The 21748-nt window shown below is 47.8% G+C and overlaps 1 protein-coding gene across 2 annotated transcripts in view; it reads right to left on the minus strand.

Moving 5' to 3' along the window:
• Positions 1–2518: 2518 nt before the first annotated feature.
• Positions 2519–21748, minus strand: part of LOC135818938 (proteasome adapter and scaffold protein ECM29-like) — a 54374-nt gene continuing 35144 nt past the window's right edge. For both annotated transcript variants that reach the window (XM_065332121.1, XM_065332117.1), the window contains exons 35-58: positions 21609–21690; positions 20719–20798; positions 19645–19753; positions 16189–16236; positions 15669–15790; positions 15321–15354; positions 15002–15076; positions 14276–14332; positions 13856–13915; positions 13530–13619; positions 12759–12825; positions 11922–12013; positions 11296–11362; positions 10723–10866; positions 10124–10186; positions 9357–9488; positions 7863–7945; positions 7584–7636; positions 6886–6922; positions 6278–6418; positions 5921–6047; positions 5218–5323; positions 4654–4817; positions 2519–3842 (exon numbers count right to left, since the gene is read on the minus strand). In XM_065332121.1, the coding sequence (XP_065188193.1) occupies positions 3709–3842; positions 4654–4817; positions 5218–5323; positions 5921–6047; positions 6278–6418; positions 6886–6922; positions 7584–7636; positions 7863–7945; positions 9357–9488; positions 10124–10186; positions 10723–10866; positions 11296–11362; positions 11922–12013; positions 12759–12825; positions 13530–13619; positions 13856–13915; positions 14276–14332; positions 15002–15076; positions 15321–15354; positions 15669–15790; positions 16189–16236; positions 19645–19753; positions 20719–20798; positions 21609–21690 (2167 nt within the window). In that variant the 3' untranslated portion in view covers positions 2519–3708. The remainder of the gene's footprint in view (positions 3843–4653; positions 4818–5217; positions 5324–5920; positions 6048–6277; positions 6419–6885; positions 6923–7583; positions 7637–7862; positions 7946–9356; positions 9489–10123; positions 10187–10722; positions 10867–11295; positions 11363–11921; positions 12014–12758; positions 12826–13529; positions 13620–13855; positions 13916–14275; positions 14333–15001; positions 15077–15320; positions 15355–15668; positions 15791–16188; positions 16237–19644; positions 19754–20718; positions 20799–21608; positions 21691–21748) is intronic.

Genomic DNA, 21748 nt, shown 5'->3' on the forward strand with positions numbered 1-21748 from the left:
ACTGTTCAGAGTCGTATCCTAGGTTAATCCGAATACTAAAAATTGACCCAAATTGCACATAGCACGAAGCTGGTTTTTGAAAATTGTAAGTCGTGTATCTGCCCCATTTCTTCTTTATGACTTGCACAATACACCAGTCTTCCTAAACAACACATTTATAGCAGGGGTTAAGTACCATACAAGAGAGCTACATTGTACATCTAGTCATACTGTCATAAACAGCCAGCATTTTTCCTGCAGCAGTCACACCACCATCATCATTATTTCCAGGGAAATCCTCTTACATTGTCAGCTCCTACGTCGTTAGATACAATGTAGGGGGCTGTAGGACCGGCTCGTCAAAGATAGAGAACCTGAACAAGCGTGCTCGGGACGTCTCAGCAATCGTAGTATGCCTGAGCACTCCAATAAAAACTTGATCAATGGCAAAATCGTTCCCCACAGAAAAATCATACTTTGCGGGTCTCGCGTTGCACGCTTGGAGGTGAAGTACAGAAGGCGAGTCGATCCAAGTATGACCTTTCGGACTGGACTGGACTGAACTATTCCAAAAATAACAACGAGGGGTCAAGGGTGCGAGTCAACCCCTGTGACACGAATTTCTGTGCCGTGTCACCTCCCTAGTTTGAGTACGACTCCCTGGTAGTTAGTAAGTTGGAAACACAATAACAACAGAAGTTTGCAATGCGAGTCGAGCCTGAAGTGAGCCTGAAGAATACAGTCTAGAAATAGTAGAATCCAGTAAAGCGAGCCAGACAGAGAGCTGGCCAGCCATTCATGGGACTGCCACACCTTCTAAAATATAATAACCCTATACTTTCGAAAACATCTCGAGACGTGTGTATCATAATACATTCTAATGATGATTCCATTATAAAGTTCCAGTGCAGTAGGGATTCCAGGTGGGCCCGGCAGGCGAATGGGATACTTGACAGGAAATGAACATTACTATTGACGAAAACCCGTTTTGCAATTGAGTAGGCGACGTGAAGACAGTGATTGTCCGAATAAGGTGCTGCGTAAGCGTTATGTCTGTAAGCGTATTGCCTTGCCTTAAATTGTTCCTATGATTGTGATATGATTGTGATATGAGTGTGATATGAGTGTGATATGAGTGTGATATGAGTGTGATATGAGTGCACACACAGTTGTATTCACTGTGTGAGTGTGTGTGGTGCCACCTCAATCAGTAGCATTCCTTCAGAGCTCCTTGGGCGTAGAAGCACATATCCAGCAGTACAGAGTGGCCCGAAACTCCAGGGGGGGGGGGGGGACCTGTTGAGCTCAATCGAAGGTCTCGGCACCACATTTACTTATATACTTATATTAGCGATGCACCTAGTACCTTGTAGGGATGGGCTGTAAATTTTTAATGGGAGTACAGAACTGTGGGAAGTGCGATAAATGCAGTGAAAATAATTTAAAAAAATGCAGTGAAGAATTGCCAGGCTGTACCCATGAAGACAACGAGGACAGGGAAAGACCCGCTGTACAGTGTACAGTGTACAATGTATGCGAGAGAAAGAGGAAAGAGAGCAGGACTGGGGAAGGACTGATTTGGAGAAGGAGAAGTGAGTGGATCAACACTGGACAGTGCAGCCGCACTAGGGTGCAAGCGTGTATCACGTTGTCCTCGGGAACGGGGATAGGTTCACTGAATCCGAGCCCAACTGCAGTTTGCACTTGAAAGGTTCGGCTGGCGACATGGAAGGGGTAGCAGCAGCACCAAGGAGGAAAATCAACAGCATAACAGGGTATATTCTAGGACGAATTTCCAACCGGTTACGGTCCAATGAAGAGTGGGGGGGGGGGGGGGTCCCCCCGGAATTGTTTTCAAAATACAACCCAAATATGGCACTCGACAGCAATTTAACAGATTTCTTGGTGCTGGAGTGTAGCAAAGATATAAGCAGCTCCATTCACCCACAGAAAAGTACGGGCGGTTGGAACTGATTTGTATTTTTTCAACCGGTCGCCAACAATTTCAACCGGTCGAAAACCGGTTGGGGCGGTTCTAGAAAATTCCCTGCATAATAATAATTATCACGAAGTACATGTACCGGTAGTTCGATAACATCTAGCACATCACTTTCAGCAGACACTGACGGATTTCACACAGCACACAACATGAGCCTTGGATTTCACACAGTGTCTCTCACTGTCTTGACATTCTGATATTGGGCAGTGATGTTGGTCACTTCCAGCCTCGGTGCTGCCCATGCTGACATCCAACCACTGGTGCATTTCCGCATGCCTTCTTTGCTATGTGACTAGATGCCCTACTGGAGGTGCACCTGTGACTCAGTATGTACAGTGTCTAGATGGCACAGGTCTCAGAGAAAGGCTGGATTTCTCTGACCGTGGAGGAGATCTACAGTTATGGCCAGAGAAATCCGACCTCATGAATAAAGTAGCGCCACGCTGAAGTGCCCAGAGTAGTGTGTGTGTGGTGACAAGGCCAAGTATTTACCATTTTTATGGTGCGATGCGCGCTGTACCACGTATATTATCAAACGTATTCTGGACATGTGGTGGAAATCCCCACGCGGTTATTAATACAAACGTTGTAAATCCCCCATGAAGACAGGAGCATTGCATCATAACAATTTTACGACGTCAACTTGAAATTCTGCGGGGACAGCAGTGTACACAGCGGCTAAAATCTTGGGGTATGTGCTCTTGGTATAAATGTATAGCTGAAGTGCATGTAAGCCGAACACGTGTTGGGGAGAAAGGAATGAGAGCGACGTGCAAAATGAAGTTGCACAGCAGTCCACAAAGGCAAAGATGTAACGAAAGCTAAAGTATGAAAGACATAGCATTACATAGCCATTGGCCAACTTTGCAGTGAAACCAAACAAACGTCCTGCTGGTGCTTGAATATATCAGCATTGTTTACATGCCACACGACAAGGATTTGAGTAGTGACATTTTTTTTTAAATTATGAACAACGGCAGTAGGGCGATGCAACGCAAACGGAAGTAACAGCATGTGAAAGGTAGTGCAGTTGCATGACTGTGTGTGTTTATTCACTGTTGATGGTAAAAAAAAGTATATTGTAAGAACATTGAATAATTGAAGGCGAGAGAGTATTCAGTGACAGCTGAACCAGCAGCCAAAAAGAATATACAGACAGTGGGTGGTGTGTTTTGGGAAGACCGCTGCGGACACGGTATTTTCTATAATTCAGGGTAGAGGGTATTTCATGGTGTTTGTATGCCTTTCATGTTTATGTGAATGAAATCACTGTGTACGTCTTGTATCCAGTGTTTGCGATGCCATTCCGTATAACACATCTCAGATAATGATCTACCTGCATAGACTCCAAGCATAGAGCGTGTTCTGAGTGGACGGAGAGCTCTCAGCAAGGCCAGAGTACGTCACCACCGCTTGTGATGCAGTTCGCATTGCCACTCAGCAAGTGGGATGACACCATGTGCATGACATCATCCTACCTATGACATCATGCCGATGACATCACTGCACCTATGTCCTCACAGTCCATGGTCTATTGAGCACTGTGCTAGCATAATGCACAATGCATGGCAGCAAGTACAGCTACATGACCATACATGTTATTATGCATGACCTGCAGTAGATTGTCACCGGGCAGAGGAGACATAGGAGAGAGCTTAGATACCATGTGATGCCTGTAATAACAACAATAGTGCACTGCCTAAGGAACACGACGATACCTTGCAGGCTGACTAGCTGAAGTACTTCTGAAGAATGTCCTTGCAGCGTGGATGCAGTACGGACGCTGATCGCAGTGTCAGCAGTGCCATGATCTGCTGGTGGAGACGCTGCTTGATCCCCGTGTCGCTCAGCAAGCCAAACTCTCCTGCAAGAACACAGCAAGCACACACACGCACGCACACACGCACACACACACACACACACACACACACACACACACACACACACACACACACACGTACACACACACACACACACACACACATCCTTTGGAGTTGGACGAAACCATTCGCCGACTAAGTGTTCCTGCTTATACAATACTTGTGGTGCTCAGGCGTGTGTCTGTGCCAGTCCGGATACACTGTCTGTGCCAGTCCGGATACACTGTCTGTGCCAGTCCGGATACACTGTCTGTGCCAGTCCGGATACACTGTCTGTGCCAGTCCGGATACACTGTCTGTGCCAGTCCGGATACACTGTCTGTGCCAGTCCGGATACACAGGATGCGCCAAATGGCAGCAAATCCAAAGGGCACGCCAGCAAGTAGCGTCACTGAACATGGCCAGACCTACAGAGTACAGACCGACAGACCGACCCAGGTCTGTACCACCACTCTCTCCTGACAGAGACATCTAACCCCTATATTTAACTCCATTTTCACATTGGCTTCCATGTAATTGGGCTTGTAGCCCATGGGTACTTGCAAATTCAAATAAAAAATGCATACATACACACGCACACGCACACACGCACACGCACACACGCACACACACACACACACACACACACACACACACACACACACAAAGTCACAGGCACAAGGGCATGTGTAGGGGTGTGCGTGGGATTGCTCTACACTCCGGTGTACATGTATTGGAAATGGACAAGAGAAGTTTGACAGGCAGGCGACTGAGCACAACACACGAGTATCTCTGCACGTTACAAGCCTCACATACCGGTTGCTGACATTTGCAGAATCTGGTCGACAGCCTTGATGGAGGCCGACTGGACGGCAGTGAACTTGGCGTCGGTGATGTGCTTACACACCGTCTCTAGCATCTTCAAGCCGAGGGCCATCACCACTGGCTTGTCCGTGCCGGCCAGGCTAGACACACTGCACCTGCGCAGCAAAGTCAAATGAAATAAATCCAGTGAAAGGAGTATGTGCAGTGCAGGGCGGGTTGGATGCAGCATACGCTCGTACATGTACTACTGGAAACAAAATGCTAGTTTTTAAAACAACCTTCAAAACACTATCCAAGTAACCTGCCTTCACATGTTCCTCGGTAAAGTAGAGGTCTGTATTGTCCTTGGAGAGTGTTGCCAAGCACCCATATTTTTCTGTATTATCTGGACAACTAGAAGTCCTAGTCTGGGTTTATTGTGAGTGAATTAATAGAATTTCACTCGCATTACTTACTGTGTCATTGCATGGAAACCTGAATGCAACAACCATGTGTTACTAATGCCATTGCATGGAAGCCTGAAAGTAGCACCTGTGCGTGTTGCTTGAGACCTACCTGCTACAGAATTCAGAGACAGTGTTCAGGATGGCCACTCGCACGCGCCATGGCGACATCTCCAAACTTGCAATAGCACGCTCCATGATGTCCTTGCTGCCTTCATCTGCCAGATTTCGCACAAGCAAACAAGCAGACATCGATGTGAATGCAGCTCCCTTGCCGCACTCCAATCTAATAACGGTATACCCACCCACATATCAAATGTGACACATTACTTCTAGAAACTCACAGTTGAAATACACCAGGGCATATTTGTGTACGTCTAATTCACCATCATAGCAAACCAATGCCCATGCAACCACTCTGTGACATGTCAGATGTGCACATGCATACGTAGGTCTCTAAGCCGTACCCTCTCTGTATGCATGATCCTCTAGATAGCTATACAACTGTACTATGCACTGACTGGGCAATGAATTAAGAGGAACTTAAGAGAAACAGTACCAACAGAAGAACCTTGACAACTGGTCGGAGTGTTCGATGCAAGACCAACATCCACTCCCTGTAGTGAATAAGACCGCGTTATCCTGCAAAATAGCTTCAGTCTCCTGATCCTGATGATTGCTTTTAAAAGAATGAAACTCTGAGTTAGGATTACAAATAATTATTTTCGTTTCACTGGACTTTCGTTTAAACAGTACCACTGTACAGCCATATATGACCCACACTAACTACAAGCTCAAGCCGCACACCGTCTTACCAATCGTTGTGAAGCCCTTGGGCCACGCTTGCCCAGCCAGGGTGAAGGCCGCAGAGCGCAGTTGCTCTCGCTGGCTCTCTCGTTCCGAAGTCGTTGCACCGTCGTCGGAGTCGCTGTTTGTTGCGTCCTGTGCGTTGCAGCATGAAATTAAAATAATGTTTGTACATGTACAGAGGCGGTGTCTTATACTTGGAAGAAGAAGCACTCGTATTGAAAAAGGAATTGAATGAGTGGTACCCTCACTACTGGCGATGTAGTTAAATTTGACCAGTGCAGGGATTCATAAACAACAGCCCACACAAGCTCCAAATAAACATGCCCCCTTCCCCAAACATACACAAGCAGTGACACACGCACCTGTTCGATGATGGGGGCGACAATGCTGCTAACAGTCGACCGTCGATCGAGCGACACGACCGACAGGATTTGCCCACAGCACTGCACAGCTTCTCTCTTATAGCGTTTCTTCTTGCACTGCGCCAGCATGGAATCCAATAACTGCAAGAACAACAAGGGAGGTGTCAAAACACCAGAATAAGAAACTTCAAATTCCAAACTCGGTAGTAGAGACTGAGCCAAGAGATGAACTATGTGTCAAGTCAGTCGTCAGGGAAGCGCCAGCTCTGACATTTGGAGCAGCCACTTTCTTATGAGCCAAGACAGCTCCGAATTCAAATGGAAGAATTAACACCCGGTGAAGCTAACTTTCAGCGGAAGGCACGAAACTACAAGCTCAATGAAGTGGGAGTGATGTAAATTTGTTTTTGGTGAGCAACTGCTACATTATCACACACTGAGTGGAAGAAAGAGGGAGAACGAAGGAGGAGCGAGAAAAAGGAGTGAGAAAGAAGGAGAAAGAAGGAGAAGTGGTTAGGAGAGAAGGAGAAGAAAAGAGGGAGAGGGAGAGAACGGGGGAAAGAAAAAGAGATAGCATGTGACCACCACTGGCTTCTCTCTTAACATACCTTGCCCACTGTTTCCATTCTGGCCGGTGTTTTACTCCTGCAGAAACCAAGTCCACAAGCAACAGGAGAAATGATGTTACTTTTTAACAGCAAGGGCACGGAACAAGCATCAGGTACTCCTAACACTCGTGAACATACAAGCCTGTGTACATCAACAGGGCAAACGTAACAATCTCAAACAAGGTTGAAGCAGCTACTAGAAGCTGTTGGGAGATTGAGTGTCAATAATAAATGAATAAATACGACTACTTGCTGCACTGTGGTTTCGCCCCATCGGTATGTGCCCGAAGTGATTCGGAGGAGCAGATATCTCAAATTTACAGACAGTACCATATCCCAGGCCACCGGGACAAACACAGCGTGAGCGTAGCGCAATATGCCAAATCAGCCACCGGGATACTGTATCAACGACTGCAGCTCTCCAATGCGCAGGCAAGAGGGTAGTGAGCAAAGCACCGCGAGCACACTACATGATTGTACTATTTCCCGTGTGTGCACAGCGGCGGATCCAGCGATCTCTACAGGGGTTCCAGTTTAGCCAAAACTCAATAGCTGATACATGTACACGTACATGCATATGGTTTCTAGCAGTACATTTCCGGAATTTAGCCCCCCCCCCCCCCCCCCCTCCTGGATCCACCCCTGGTGCACAATAACCGGTCAGCGAGCATCAATCAGTACACATCTTTGAGTCTTACTCTTCCGAGAGAGGAACGCACAGAAGATCCGTTGCAGCTTGATACACAGCGTGCTGGAGATACATAAAGACACGCATGCACACATGCACAAACACATGCGTGTTGAACGCCAACATCTACACCCTACTAGAGTAGGAGCAGGCTGATTGGTTATATCCACGCCTACAGCAAAGTGACACGTCGAAAAGCATCCTCCTCATTCCTCACTCCACTCAAACAGATAGTCATATTAAACACACTCTAGAAATATCCATGGCACAGAGCAGTGTGGTAGCGTACCCTTCCTTTCCACATGTGTGTGTCGAGTGCCGAGATCAATGATAGCATGAGATTGTCCCTTGTTGCATCAGTAAGGCCAGTCCCTACACACAACACAGGTACAAAGAGCAAAGTGACGTTAAAGGGGAAGTTCACCCTAAAATGAAAACTTCACAACCTGTAGCGAAAAATGCACCGATTCCAATGGTGAAGGTCCCAGGTTGATCAGAGCAGCCGTTCCCGAGTTATACGAGCTTGAAGTTTGCACTAAATTTGATGACATCATTATGACGTCATTAACTGGCCCAGACCAGGCCGGATTTATGACGTCAGAGAGATAGACTTTGTATGGGAGTAGATGGGGAAATTTCAGTATTTTGGCTCTCCATCGCCCCAGAGAAGTCGGATCTTTTTCAAACTTCGGTATGGGACACATGACACCCTACCGGTATCCCAACTGGAAAAAAATCTAGTATGAAATTCATTGTTGCAGAGAAACAAGAAAGAAATTGGTTTTTCCCCATCTACTCCCATACAAAGTCTATCTCTCTGACGTCATAAATCCGGCCTGGTCTGGGCCAGTTAATGACGTCATCATGATGTCACCAAATTTAGTGCAAACTTCAAGCTGGTATAACTCAGGAACGGCTGCTCCGATCAACCTCGGACCTTCACCATTGGAATCAGTGCATTTTTCGCTACAGGTTGTGAAGTTTTCATTTTAGGGTGAACTTCCCCTTTAAAAGTGGGAGAGAAAGAGAGAGAGAGAGAGAGAGAGAGAGAGAGAGAGAGAGAGAGAGAGAGAGAGAGAGAGAGAGAGAGAGAGAGAGAGAGAGAGAGAGAGAGAGAGAGAGAGAGAGAGAGAGAGAGAGAGAGAGAGAGAGAGAGAGAGAGGGAGGGAGAAAATGAATGAATGTGAGTACACATGTGCAGTATTCAAAAGAAGAAAGTGCACTCAATGCTAACAATGCACTGTATCCAGCTATCATCTCCATTTACGATCACAGGTGGAGTCCCTCAGGGCATCCTGGGGACGACGCTATTTCTCATGCATATGAACGACGCAGGCACATCTCTCTCTGCGGCGGAACTGAGATTGGCGTCCATGCTGATGACATGACTCTGACCAGCATTGCGGTCACGTGAATCGACTACTCCTGCCATGGCTGAACTCCAGCGCTCACTGGATGACCGGGGCACACAACAGAAGGTGCAGTTTGAGCCGATTCAACACTGCAGCGCCAAGGCGTCATGAACAGCGCTTCTGACTGGGGCGCACACTGGAAAGTCATGTTTGAGCCATCCAAGCCATCCAAGTCTCAGGCGTTGACTATTGACTACTGCAAGCCACTCCCAGCTATGCCGCCTGTGATGTTAGCAGGAGCTGCCGAGCAGCTCCACTTCCCCACCAAGATAGCCCCTTCCTAGACGCATGCGCACGCACGCACACACACACACATGCACGCACACACACATGCACGCACGCATACACACACAGACACAGTAGTCGCTCACCTAGCTTGGTGGCCACCGTTGACATTGCAGCTGCAGACTGACGCTTCAGATCCCACGATGACGATGTGTTCAACACATCAATAAGCATAGGCATGATCTCGCTGTGATTGACACGCACACCACCTTCAGTACCTGTACCATCATCACACACAGCAAACAACACAGCAAACAACACAATAAGCGATTCAAATGAACTGCACAGTGACACACACACACACACACACACACACACACACACACACACACACACACACACACACACACACACACACACACACACACACACACACACACACAGACACACACACACAGACACACACACAGACACACACACACACACGCACGCACGCACGCACGCACACACACATGCACGCACGCATGCACGCACGCACACACACACACACACACACACACACACACAAACAAGCGAAAATGCAGTCATCAGTGGGCTAAAGCTATTTTACATACGAAGCCCACTACTGCTAATCTCTGTAATGCAGTGCAATTGGCTCCTCTCATTCTCTTTTCAGAACATGCAAAGTTAGTCCTGGAGGTATTAAGTTGAATGTTCTAGGTTGGAGAGTACGGCGATACATTGTACTCCGATCACACAGGCTCTGTAATCGGCCGTTTCCGCACACAACATGCATGTGTGGATCTCCGGCTCCCGCCGCACAGCCATGGAGTTGAAGTAGTCATACTTTGAACTAGGATCAAATTAGACATTAGACCTTGCCAGTGCTGTAGGGTGCACTACTACTACTAACCGGGTGTGTTCTCTTGCCAGATCTCCTTCCACAGTGCAACCGTGTCCAGCGAGTTCTGCTCATCTGAAAAAAAGGAAAACGCAAACCCCCAGCAGATATGGAGTTGAGTCGTTGGTTCAAGCTATTTCACTGAGAGCATGCAAACTCATGGTTACTGTGCACACAAATGCAAGCACGCGCATGACGTCATTCGTATGCCCACGCACATACACATATTTTGTTGTACTTGTTCATGGCCAAAACTGGCCATGTGGGTCTACCCGGGTGAGGGGATATACACAAGAACACACGCGTGTGGACACACACACGTACGCGCACATGCACACACACACACACACACGCACACACGTGTGCACGCACGTGCACACACACACACATTCAAACTTTCAAACTTGGCTCTTCCGGGAGATGGGGCACACACACACCACACACACACACACACACACACACACACACACACACACACACACACACACACACACACACACACACACACACACACACACACACACACACACATGCACACACACACGCACACGCACACACCACACACACACACCTTCTCTCTGCTATCCAGAAGGACTACTAGCCAGTCTAACCTTGAGTTGAGGGTGGCTTGGTCTTGGCATGCATGGCAAGGAACACGAGAGGCAGAATGGCAGAGGAGTGCCGTTGGACCACATCCGGAGAATGACGACTCATGGCATGCAGTGCTAGAGCAGCAGAGATTTGTAGCTCTTCCTCTGGATGGTACGTAAGCAAAATAGAAGAAAAACACAAGAATTCCCACTGAGTGTTACCCAAGGCTAGTGATGATGACATGCGATGTAGGAAACTGAGATAGGCCGGGTTCGCGGAACTTTACACAGGCGTGTATGTGTGCGTGTATTCGTGTGCATGTGTGTGTGTGTGTGTGTGTGTGTGTGTGTGTGTGTGTGTGTGTGTGTGTGTGTGTGTGCATGCGTGCATGCATGCATGTGTGCGTGCATGCGTGTGTGTGTGGGGGGGGGGGGGGGGGTGCGTACGTGTACGTGTACACGTGCATGTGTGTGTCTGTGTGTCAACTCTGGTATTCACGAGGTGTTTGTCGCACAGGAAATGAAGCGTCTCTGCAAGTTAGCACCCCCGGCAAGGCTTGGGCCATGATGATGCTGGATCAAGACACAACCTACCATCTTTCTCTATATACCAGGCTGTGATCTTTTCAACTAGCTTTGCAACGCTGCTCTCCTTGGCATTCTACATACGGGTACAGAAAAAACACAGATACACCGTCACACCGGCACAGACAGACAGACAGACAGACAGACAGACAGACAGACAGACAGACAGACAGACAGACACGCATGCATACACACACCAGGGGCGTCGGAAGGTAATTTAGTGTGGTACGGTCAGCCATCTGAAGTACAATTTACTCGTGAGGGAGGCGTGGCTGAGCAGAAAAATTTGGAAATTTAGAGCCCAAATCAGTGCATTTTATTGATTCACGGAGTACTTGGGGCAAATAGTGGTACGGTCAATACCGTAGTGACCGTACCGTGTGCGACGCCCCTGCACACACACACACACACAAAGAAGAAGAAAGAGCATGTGTATCTGTGTATGCTGGCATCTGTTTGTTGCTGGTGCTGCTGGTGCTACTACTGCCATAGTCGTTGTCGCTGTTGGTGGCGTCGTCGTCGTCGTTGTTATTGTTATCGTTATTGTTTGTGGTGGTGGTCGTGTTGACAAATGCACAGATACATATATTTAAAGAGAAGCAAATGAAAGGGACAGAAAGAGATGCCAAGCTTACCTTGACAACATGTCCAGTACATGTCGCATAGCTACGGCGGACGCCAGAGCTCCGTGAAGCAAGACCATGAAGCAGCGCTGCCAACAGCTTGCCTGAAAGATCAACAGTATACCCACATACAAATAAAGTTACAGATGAAAGACGAACAACATATCGCCCCATCATACCCATTGAGCTAGGTAACGTTGTTGTCTACACGTAAAATGAAACATTTAAAAAAAAAGACGCACTTGGATGGTGTAACACAATATACAGTAAAACCTGTCAAGGCGACCACTGGGATAAGGCGACCACCTGTCCTAGAAGACCACTGAAACCAGGACCAAGGGATGTTATTTCCAGTCAAATGACCCTGGATACGGAGACCACCTGGTAACAGAGACCACGTTTTGAAGGTTCCTTGGGCAGTCGCCTTAGACAGGTTTCACTGTACAGTAACTTCATGAAAAACAACCTTGGATACAACAATAACTTGAGAAGGACGACAATATCTTCAGACCACCTAGAAATCATCGCACAGCGTACGTTCAACCTTGCGAATAACGGCAACTCACCAATAACAACAGTTTTCACATGCCCGATCGTGGGTCAGTATTTGTGTGCTGAACTGTACAATTAACACCACCACCCTATGCTGCTCAAATGCAGGACAGGGTCTGTCCGGCATTCGTCGGCTTCAGGAGCACAACACAACGGCCGCAGCACTGCTGAGAAATGCATAGCCAGTGTTGAAAGACGACATTCGACTATAGCCCTTGCTACGATGTCATAGAATGAAAGACGGCATTCGACTATAGCACTTGCTATGATGATGTCATAGGTAAATAGATGACTCACCAGCATAGGGTGTGATGTCGTCACCACAGCGGTTGCATAGCGACACAATAAACTGAGCACAGCCAGCCTGGGGGAAAGCAACAAGAAACGTACGGGATCTTGTCATCCAGAGTGCACTTTAGTTTCCATGAAGTTCAGGTGTGAGCGAAGATATGCATGAAATTGGCACAATCACACTAACAGTGGCCAGAAAGTTTAAAAGCGACTTCAGAATATGCTCGCATTTGCGGCGTAGAGCGATGTCATGATTAATCATCGCTTTCGGAGGAGTCGAGGTCACGCGTTTCATCTCAATTTAATTTTTTTGAACTTCCTTCAGGTTAAATGTCTTCAGCGGCCTTCGAATTATGTGAAGAAGCTAAGTTAGTTGCTCACTAGCTCATGTTGGTGTAGAGAATTTGCCGAGATGGCTTGGACTGGAATACAGCCACTGGCAGGGAACATACAAGAGTAGAGTGCGGAATGCATCCAACGCAGGTGCTACCCCACCCCGTCCTGTACAAACACTGTCTCAGAACAGAGGTGAGTAGAGGTCGTGCCATGAACAGTCCAGTTGGTGTTGGGAGCCTTCATTGGCCATCATGCTGGAAAGATGTGGGGTTACGATGGCCATGTAATGGATTGTCGTATTTGCCATGAAGACAACAAGAGAGGTGCTGTGGCACAGGAACATGACTACCAGAAGAGCTGGGAAAATCTCCTCCAAAGCCTGTTCACCGTAGGTAGGGTGAACACACATGACTGCATGACAATAAAGACTCAAGGACTTACTTTCGTACTGAGGCCAACACCAGATTTCAGGACGATGACAAGCGCTGGGATAAGGCCGTCCAACACAGTCTTGTCGATATGGTACAAACACTGGAAACCATATTGCACATTTTGAATTTCCGTGCACATACATGAACAAACAAACAAACACACATACACACACACACATGCACACACATGCACAAGCATGCACACACGCACAAACACACACACACATACATGCGCACCAAGACATTTGAATTAACGGACAAATTCCATACGAATGCCCATCTGCTCATCACTTGCAAGAAATCACTGTTCTTCTCAGTCTTCACTACTGGCCATACCTGGTTTGCAACATCCATCAGTGGTGAGCCCTTGAATGCTGAAATCCGTGCTGTATCCAACTGCAGCAGGCATGGGAAAGACGCGCACACGCATAGGTGTGCAACCACGCACATACAAATGCATGTACACGTGCACGTGTGCGCGCACACACACACACACACACACACACACACACACACACACACACACACACACAAACACACACACACATTCACACATAATTCCTGCAATTCCTGCAATATGATTATAATTACGTCACCTCTCCTTCGCCGCGCTCCTGATATCGCCAAGGAAAGTTAACACTACAAAAGGCCACCACACAGTCATATATGCTAGCTCGGTGTAAGAAAATGAAGCAAAGAGTATGAATACGAGTGTCCATTAAACAGATGTGTGACTAAAGGAGTTATGCGATATACCTTATCTTGCATTTCCTCGTTCTCTGCTCCGACATGCAGGGCCACGTAGCTTAGCACCTGTGTTCGTCAGAGAAAGCACAGAGCATGTAACATGGTAGCATCAGACAAGGCGCTAGATTAGACCTGAATTGAGACAGGGCCAGATGTGTTGGGTGGCCACGAGTCAACGCACTCATAAGTCAGGTCATCCATGGAACAGGGTCGGGTTATCCATGGGACATTGCACCCATGGATAACCCGACACCCTCCATGGGCCATAAAAGGCAAACCAGAGAAGAGTCAAGGGCTATATCAATTTGTCACAGTGTGAAAATCGGTATACTCACAACTACAGTAAAATCTGTAACTAAAGACCACCGTGACTAGTGACCAGCCCCGGTACTACACTTTGCCAGGCACGGATGGTCTCACATTCATATAATTATGGTTGTGCGGTGCAAACCTCTAACTAAGGACCACCTGCCACTAAAGACCGCTTTCTCTGGCCCCAAGGGGTGGTCGTTAGTCACAGGTTTTACTGTACAGTAAAGACCACGTTGGCACACATGTTGTATTTCAAAGACTTTTCACTGTTGATTCCAATGCTAACAAAGACAATGTACCGGTAATCCATCATCTATATCAGCTGGTGTCAAACAAGACATATCTAGTACACAGACGACAACACCATCCACATGTAATTAAAAAACTTTGTGCTTCACATCATGTACAGAACATCCCCTTTACCTTGGGCTCCAGCTCCGTCAGGCCTTCCAAAAGCAGGGGAATCAGCTTGGCAATGTGCGGCTTCAGCAAATCACCCTGTACATGTATGAGAAAAAGGCAAACCAGGGAAGAGTCAAGGGCTACTACATCAAACACATGTGCTGCATTCAACTCTATTGTTATGTGCACACCGTTAAGCCTGTCACCAAGACAACAATACGAGCAACAACAATAGGACCGGCAGCAGCAACACCACCACCACCACCAGTAGCGAAGAAAAGTAATACATGATACTCAGGGGACAGCAGGAGACACTGTGCTTTCCATGTATACAACTTACAGCACTCTTGGCAATTTGGAGAATTGTAGCCAAGCTAGAGAGGAAACGAGCCAAAACAAGAATATACACTCATTAACACACTAATACTAGATGCAGAGAAAACGAGCACATACCAGAACACAGCCAGGACTCAGCAAAACCGAACAACACAACTTGGAAAATCCCAAACCCACTATACTAGCACGCACACGCACACACCGAAAGAAACTCGGTGAGCTTTGCACAAGGGCAGGTAACTTAGTACAGATCCACAAGACCCATGAAAACACATGCACTGATACAGTTCACTGTACCTAGTCGCCACTTGACCACTGGCCAAACTCCACTATATGTAGTACAGTCATGTACCTGAAAGTCTTGACCTCTGCCACTGAGCTGAGCATGCCCTTGTCCATGATGACGGGCAGGACGGTAGCGATTGCCATCTTACCATTCTCACCACGGCTACTGTCGCAGATACGAACGGTTACCTGGCAACAACATTGGAAGAAAAGACCCCCGAGATCACTGTCACCAGTCCCAGTGTACGGCTCATGCCAGAAGTTCACAAATACTCATATACATAGTGTGTGGTTCAGAACTTCATAGATACTCCTGTACAGCTAGCACATTCTACAACATGTTCTATAACATGTTCTATAACACCCGGTGCCCACAGTCATGCAGATAAGGCCAGAAAAGAGAACGAAAGAGCCACGGGCAGGGCAGTACTAAGGCTAGGCATGTATGCATGCACACACAGACCCGCATGAATACACACATACACACGCGCACACAAAGCTCGCATATGCACGCACACGCGCACACACGCACGCACGCACGCGCGCACACACACACACACACACACACACAAATTCACAGTAGCTACCTTGCTGAGAGACTTGCAGGCTGAGTCTGCAGCTTCTCGGACACTCTCCTACAGCGGGGGCAGAGTGACAGCACCAGTAGCAGCAAAAGCAGCAACGCACCAGCAGCAACGCACCAGATCAGGCATAATGAGCAAAGGGTATCAGCTTAGGCCCTCTTCACACTAGGTGCAAAACAGCCTACAAATCACATCTATGCGGAAGTTTCCGAGATATATAACTACAACAATCTGGTGGAAAGCCTGAAAAGCTGCCCAATCTTTTCAGGCAGAGTGTTGACCCTTGCGCAGTGAGTGTTGCTCAGTGAAATCTGATCAAGCAAGCCAATGCCATGCCGGGTGCTTTGCAGCCCTAGACCTGCCAGGACTGGGATGTGCGCTAGTGCAGGGCGCAAACTTGGCTGCATTGAGCAGCACTGCACAAGGCAACATCCCTGCATTTATCGTACCGGCACACATCCATGCAGGCCGCACACCCTCGTACAAGACAACTTCCAAGCATCATTTGAATCCTTTCCTGCATTTATACTTTCAGTCAGAAGAGTTTGAGGACATTTCCCCCCTCGAGTCGTCATTTTCAGTTGCAGGTCCTGTTTGCAAGTCACCTTTCTGTTTTTTGCCTCATCGCATATTTTTGCCTTATCAACAGTCAATCAGGAGTCAGTGATTGTGTATGTGAGCGTCTTCTCTCAATTTTTCCTCAGGTTCATCATGTCGCGACAAATTTTCTCTGAAGAAATTGAGGCGAAACTGATTCAGCTTTGGGGGGACTACGTGAAGAACAAGAGTGGGGCGATGGTGCAGAGCAGTGTGAGGCAAGAGATCGGTGAGGCTCTCACTCTATTCACTCTCCAGCTAGAAGACAGCACCAACTGGAGCTCAACGCTTCGGTCGTCCACCACAAGATAGACAACCTGAAGGCCAGAGCAAAGGACCACTACAAGAAGTTCCGGAGGATGACGGCAACTGGCATGTGTGAGTATAGTGACTGAAATTATGGATTGGTTGCACGTTTCATCTCTGGTCAAGTGAAGAAAGCAAGCGCACTGTTCAAGCACACAATAGAGCAAGGAAATCAAGGCTATAGTTGAGGTGACGAAGATTGACGAAAGAAAGAGGACATTAATGAATCCACAGACTGAGTCACACTGATATCTGCAGGCAGAGAGTTCTGTAGCCCAAAAAACGCCCTAAAATGGATTATACGTTGGCCGGATAGTCCTGTGAGAGGGGCAAAAGTAACGGTTGATCTTGGGAGTGGCCATAGGTGGCTTGTCTCTGCTCGTGTTCATGTACTTCCAAAGAAGTACATGTCTGTCTGTGTGTGTGTGCAGGTGATGCTGGGGACGATGCAGCATACAACTTGAACGCCGCTACGCCACGTGGACTAATTTCCGCACTTGGCACGGGATATTTAAAGACGTTCCTGGCTCTGGGCTACTGCAAAGCACTTGCAGTGCCACCATAGTGCATGTGGGAAGCCAATCGCAACCAGCAGCTGCGTCACAAGCAGTGCCTGCAAACAATCTCAGTCTTTTTCAAATACAACAACAGCTGTTGCATCGTTGTCTGTTGCTTCTGTATGTGCAGTGTCCCGAAGTGCGCCAGTCCATCACTGTGCAACTGGCAGTGATAGTGACGTTGACGACAGGCGGAATATGAACATATTGTTGTTCGGCTCTTCAAGCAACTCGCCGCAGCCAAAGGAAAAACCAGTATCTTATTCTCCCGGGAGGGTGCTTGCTTGCTTCAGAAAAGCGGAGGGCCACCAGTAGTGATGTTGATACCGACGTTGGTGGCAATGATATACAATCATGTAGATTTAACTGACCAGCCTGATGCAGACGCTGCTACCACACCTGCCCAAGAAGCGGCGGCCAACGCTGTAACTGCCGGTGCTTCTGGTACCGGTAGACCAAAGATGTGCTGCCTCCAACATGCGGCAAGCATCGCAGATGTTGGAGAGGCATTAGATGCGGCATTTGCCACCAAGCAGCGGGAATTGCAACAAGGTCAGCAGCAATTTACAGCTGCCCTTATCCAGCAGCAGCATCAGGAGCCTATCCAGGCCCTGATACAGAGCCAGGCACTGCAGCAACGGCAGACCACACCGGCACTGGTCCAGAGCCAAATGACATTTCAAGCGAGGCTTATGGCATACTTATTTGCCCGAGACCAACATGAGGATTGCTGCCATGACGGCGAACGTCATGACAACGCTCAAAGAGGCGATCAATGATCTTCGCTTGCCTTTTCCTCTGTAGTAGTGCACTGCTACCATAACATGATCCACTATGGCTTGTACTGAGCTATTGCAATAAAGAACTATGAGTAGTCGCCTGCATTCTGCAACGTTCCCCACAACCCTATTGATTCATACCGATATACCTCGTATACAATGAGCCTGCCTACACCTTTTACAATATTAAAGCAAACTTGAAGCACATCCTATGTATTCTTTGTTCTTCATTTGCTGACATTCACGTGTATGGGCAAAAATACCGTAGTTAAAAATATCCCGACTACTGACAGTGGGCTGCTCATTCCGGGGAAAAAAGGATCACCATTTGGGGAGAAAAATGATAGCTGGCGGTGGCATCTAAATTTGGCAAGTCCCCGACTGCGGCCATCTGCTGGTGTCTTGTACTCCTAGCAGAATGATCGCAAATATCCATTTCTGAACAAGAACCTCAAAAGGCTCAAGAACTCAAATGACAACACAAAGTGCCACAATCTTCAAAAGGAAAATTTAAGATTGACCCGCATTTTCACACTCTGACCAAGGCCAAAAGTGGCCTGTATGCTGCGCGTGTAATCTACTCTGAATGCACGGTGGGGAAGAAAAAGCCTTTTAGGTGTTACGTCATTTCCTACTGGACTTTCTATGTACGTAGTCTGCAGCGGGCCTTACAAAAGCCGTAAGGTAAATTACCCGTATATTCTCTAATATAAGCGCTGTGCTTATATTTTTTCAACCCACCCCTACCCCATGCATATACTGGAGACCGCGCTTATATTTTTTCAACACATCCCTACCCCACGCTTATATTGGAGACCGCGCTTATATTTTTTCAACACATCCCTACCCCACGCTTATACTGGAGACCGCGCTTATATTGGAGACCGCGCTTATATTGGAGACCGTGCTTATATTTTTCAACCAATACATCCATACAGAGCAAGAAGAAAAGTCAATAAATACATGCTAGATATCATGCAGGCAACATGGAATTCCACTGAGACTGTGCTAGTAATGGAGACTGTGCTTATGTTTCGAAAGGTGCTCACAGTGTGCTAGTATTAGAGGCTGTGCTAGTAATGGAGACCTGTGCTTATAATAGAGCATATACGGTATTATACTGAGGTAAGGAGCCGTACGTAGAGTGCTTTGCAGTCATTCACAACCAGTGGACTCGACCGACTGACTGACACAAAGAAACACTCCTAATAGCAACGCACCTTGATGTCATCTCGCACACGCATACACTGCTCCCAGATGAACGGCAGTGCTTCCACAAGCTCTCGCCGGATGTCCGTTCGACGTAGCAGGTCTGATAGAGCCAAGCAGCTGACACGGCAAACAAAAAACCCACAGCGGCACTATGACATGCTCGTCTGTAGTGGGGCGAACAATTCCTAGGAAATCTGGTGTCAGCTGGTAAGTACTACTTCGAACTACAGTAACATCTGTCACTAAAGACCACCGTGACTAGCCACCAGCCTGGTACTACAGACCACTTTGCCACGCACGGACAGTCTCACATTCATATATGGTTGTGCGGTGCAAACCTCTAACTAAGGACCACCTGCCACTAAAGACCGCTTTCTCTGGCCCCAAGGGGCGGTCGTTACTCACAGGTTTTACTGTATTCCAAAACCAGGTTCTTATATCCTTGTGGGCAGGTGTGGATGTGTGCACGTCAATGTGAGCCCATCACATGATTAGCGTGATTGTGGGCAGCTACGTTTTCGGCCAAGCGGCAAATTTTAAGTGAAATCTGTAGGCTCTTTCCTCACTTCTTCAGTCACAGAAGTTTAAATTCCCGCTCTCATGTAATATCAGATAAGTCAAATCAACAATCGTGCACCTCCCCTGTCTCCAACATTGCTCCATGTGAATACAACAGGCACGAGACATGAAAGATGCCTGCAAAGTTCAAACATGACCGGCCTTTGCTAAGGCAATGGGTCGGGAGGTCCGGAAAGGACCACTTGGCAGCTTTAGGGTTAGGTCACTCTGGTCGAGTCTGAGCCCGGCTGAGGGGGGGGGGGGGGGGGGGGGGGCGTCGTGTACGAGTGTACTAGACACATTGGAGAGAAGGCACTCTGGTCGAGTCTGAGCCCGGCTGAGGGGGACGTCATATACGTGTGTACTAGACATCCAAGGATGAAAGGATTGAACGGATTCAGGCGCGCCACGGTGCGTTTTGAATATGCAATACATTTCATCAACAGGGATATCAGACTATGGTATGAATACCAGCTGGGACGCGCTCTACACCTTCTCCCCGGTCACATGACACGCAAGCTCACCTCGACTGGCGAGTTCTCCATTGCACGTGGGTCAGTCCGCCTATGATTTCCGCTAGGATGGCGGCAAAGTGCTTGGCTATCTGTGCAGTGGCAAGCACACACAACGCATGGGGATTGCAAATGCACAAGAACAACGGCTTGGAATACGTGAGCAGCCATTGCTGTTCGCCTGGCATTGGGAGTGCAATACAATCGAGTGTATTGCAGGGAAAAGAGCTATGTGATACCTTTCTAATAGTACAGTGAAACCTGTCTAAGACAACCGCTCAAGGGACCTTCAAAACCTGGTCTCTGTGACCAGGTGGTCTCCTTATCCAGGGTCATTTGACTGGAAACGGCATTCCTTGGTGCTGGTTTCAGTGGTCTTCTAGGACAGGTGGTCGCCTTATCCGAGTGGTCGCCTTGACCGGTTTTACTGTATGTGCTACACACTGACATGTCCATGCTACCCCATACTACTGCAGTGCAGTACTACAGTGAAACTCCAGCACAGCATACAAGTACCTACAGGCGATGTAAAAAAATCAGCTCTTTTTCAATACAAACTTAGGGACCTAAAACAAGTATGCATTTGATCATACTGATTCCAAACAAAACAAAAACATTCCGCCGTGTGTGGTCCTTCGCAGCCCACGATATCCTAGCTCTAGCCTATGCGCTCGTGACTGTATTAGAAACTAGCAGGCTATGAATGTGTCACTGTCTTTTGCTGTCCTTTCCTGGACTACGGTCTACGTCACTCTTCCACCACTCTGAGATAAGTGAGGCTGTCCAATGGGGACTCGGAAGCAAGAAAAACTGACAACTCACTACACACTACACACAGCTAGCAAGAAACTAGCCAGATGATAGAACCCCCCTCCCCCACCACCATGGGCAGAACACCATACCATTTTGAGTGGTTCTGTAACCAGTGCTTTCCAGATATTGGCCATGGCCAGCTGCACTTTGACGTTCGGATCAAACCCATACCTAGGCGAAGCAAACAAACACGCAGACAACCAGCACAGGCACAAAGCAATCATTTCAT

This window comes from Sycon ciliatum, chromosome 1, assembly GCF_964019385.1.
Source record: "Sycon ciliatum chromosome 1, ocSycCili1.1, whole genome shotgun sequence".
NCBI classification, from domain to species: domain Eukaryota; kingdom Metazoa; phylum Porifera; class Calcarea; order Leucosolenida; family Sycettidae; genus Sycon; species Sycon ciliatum.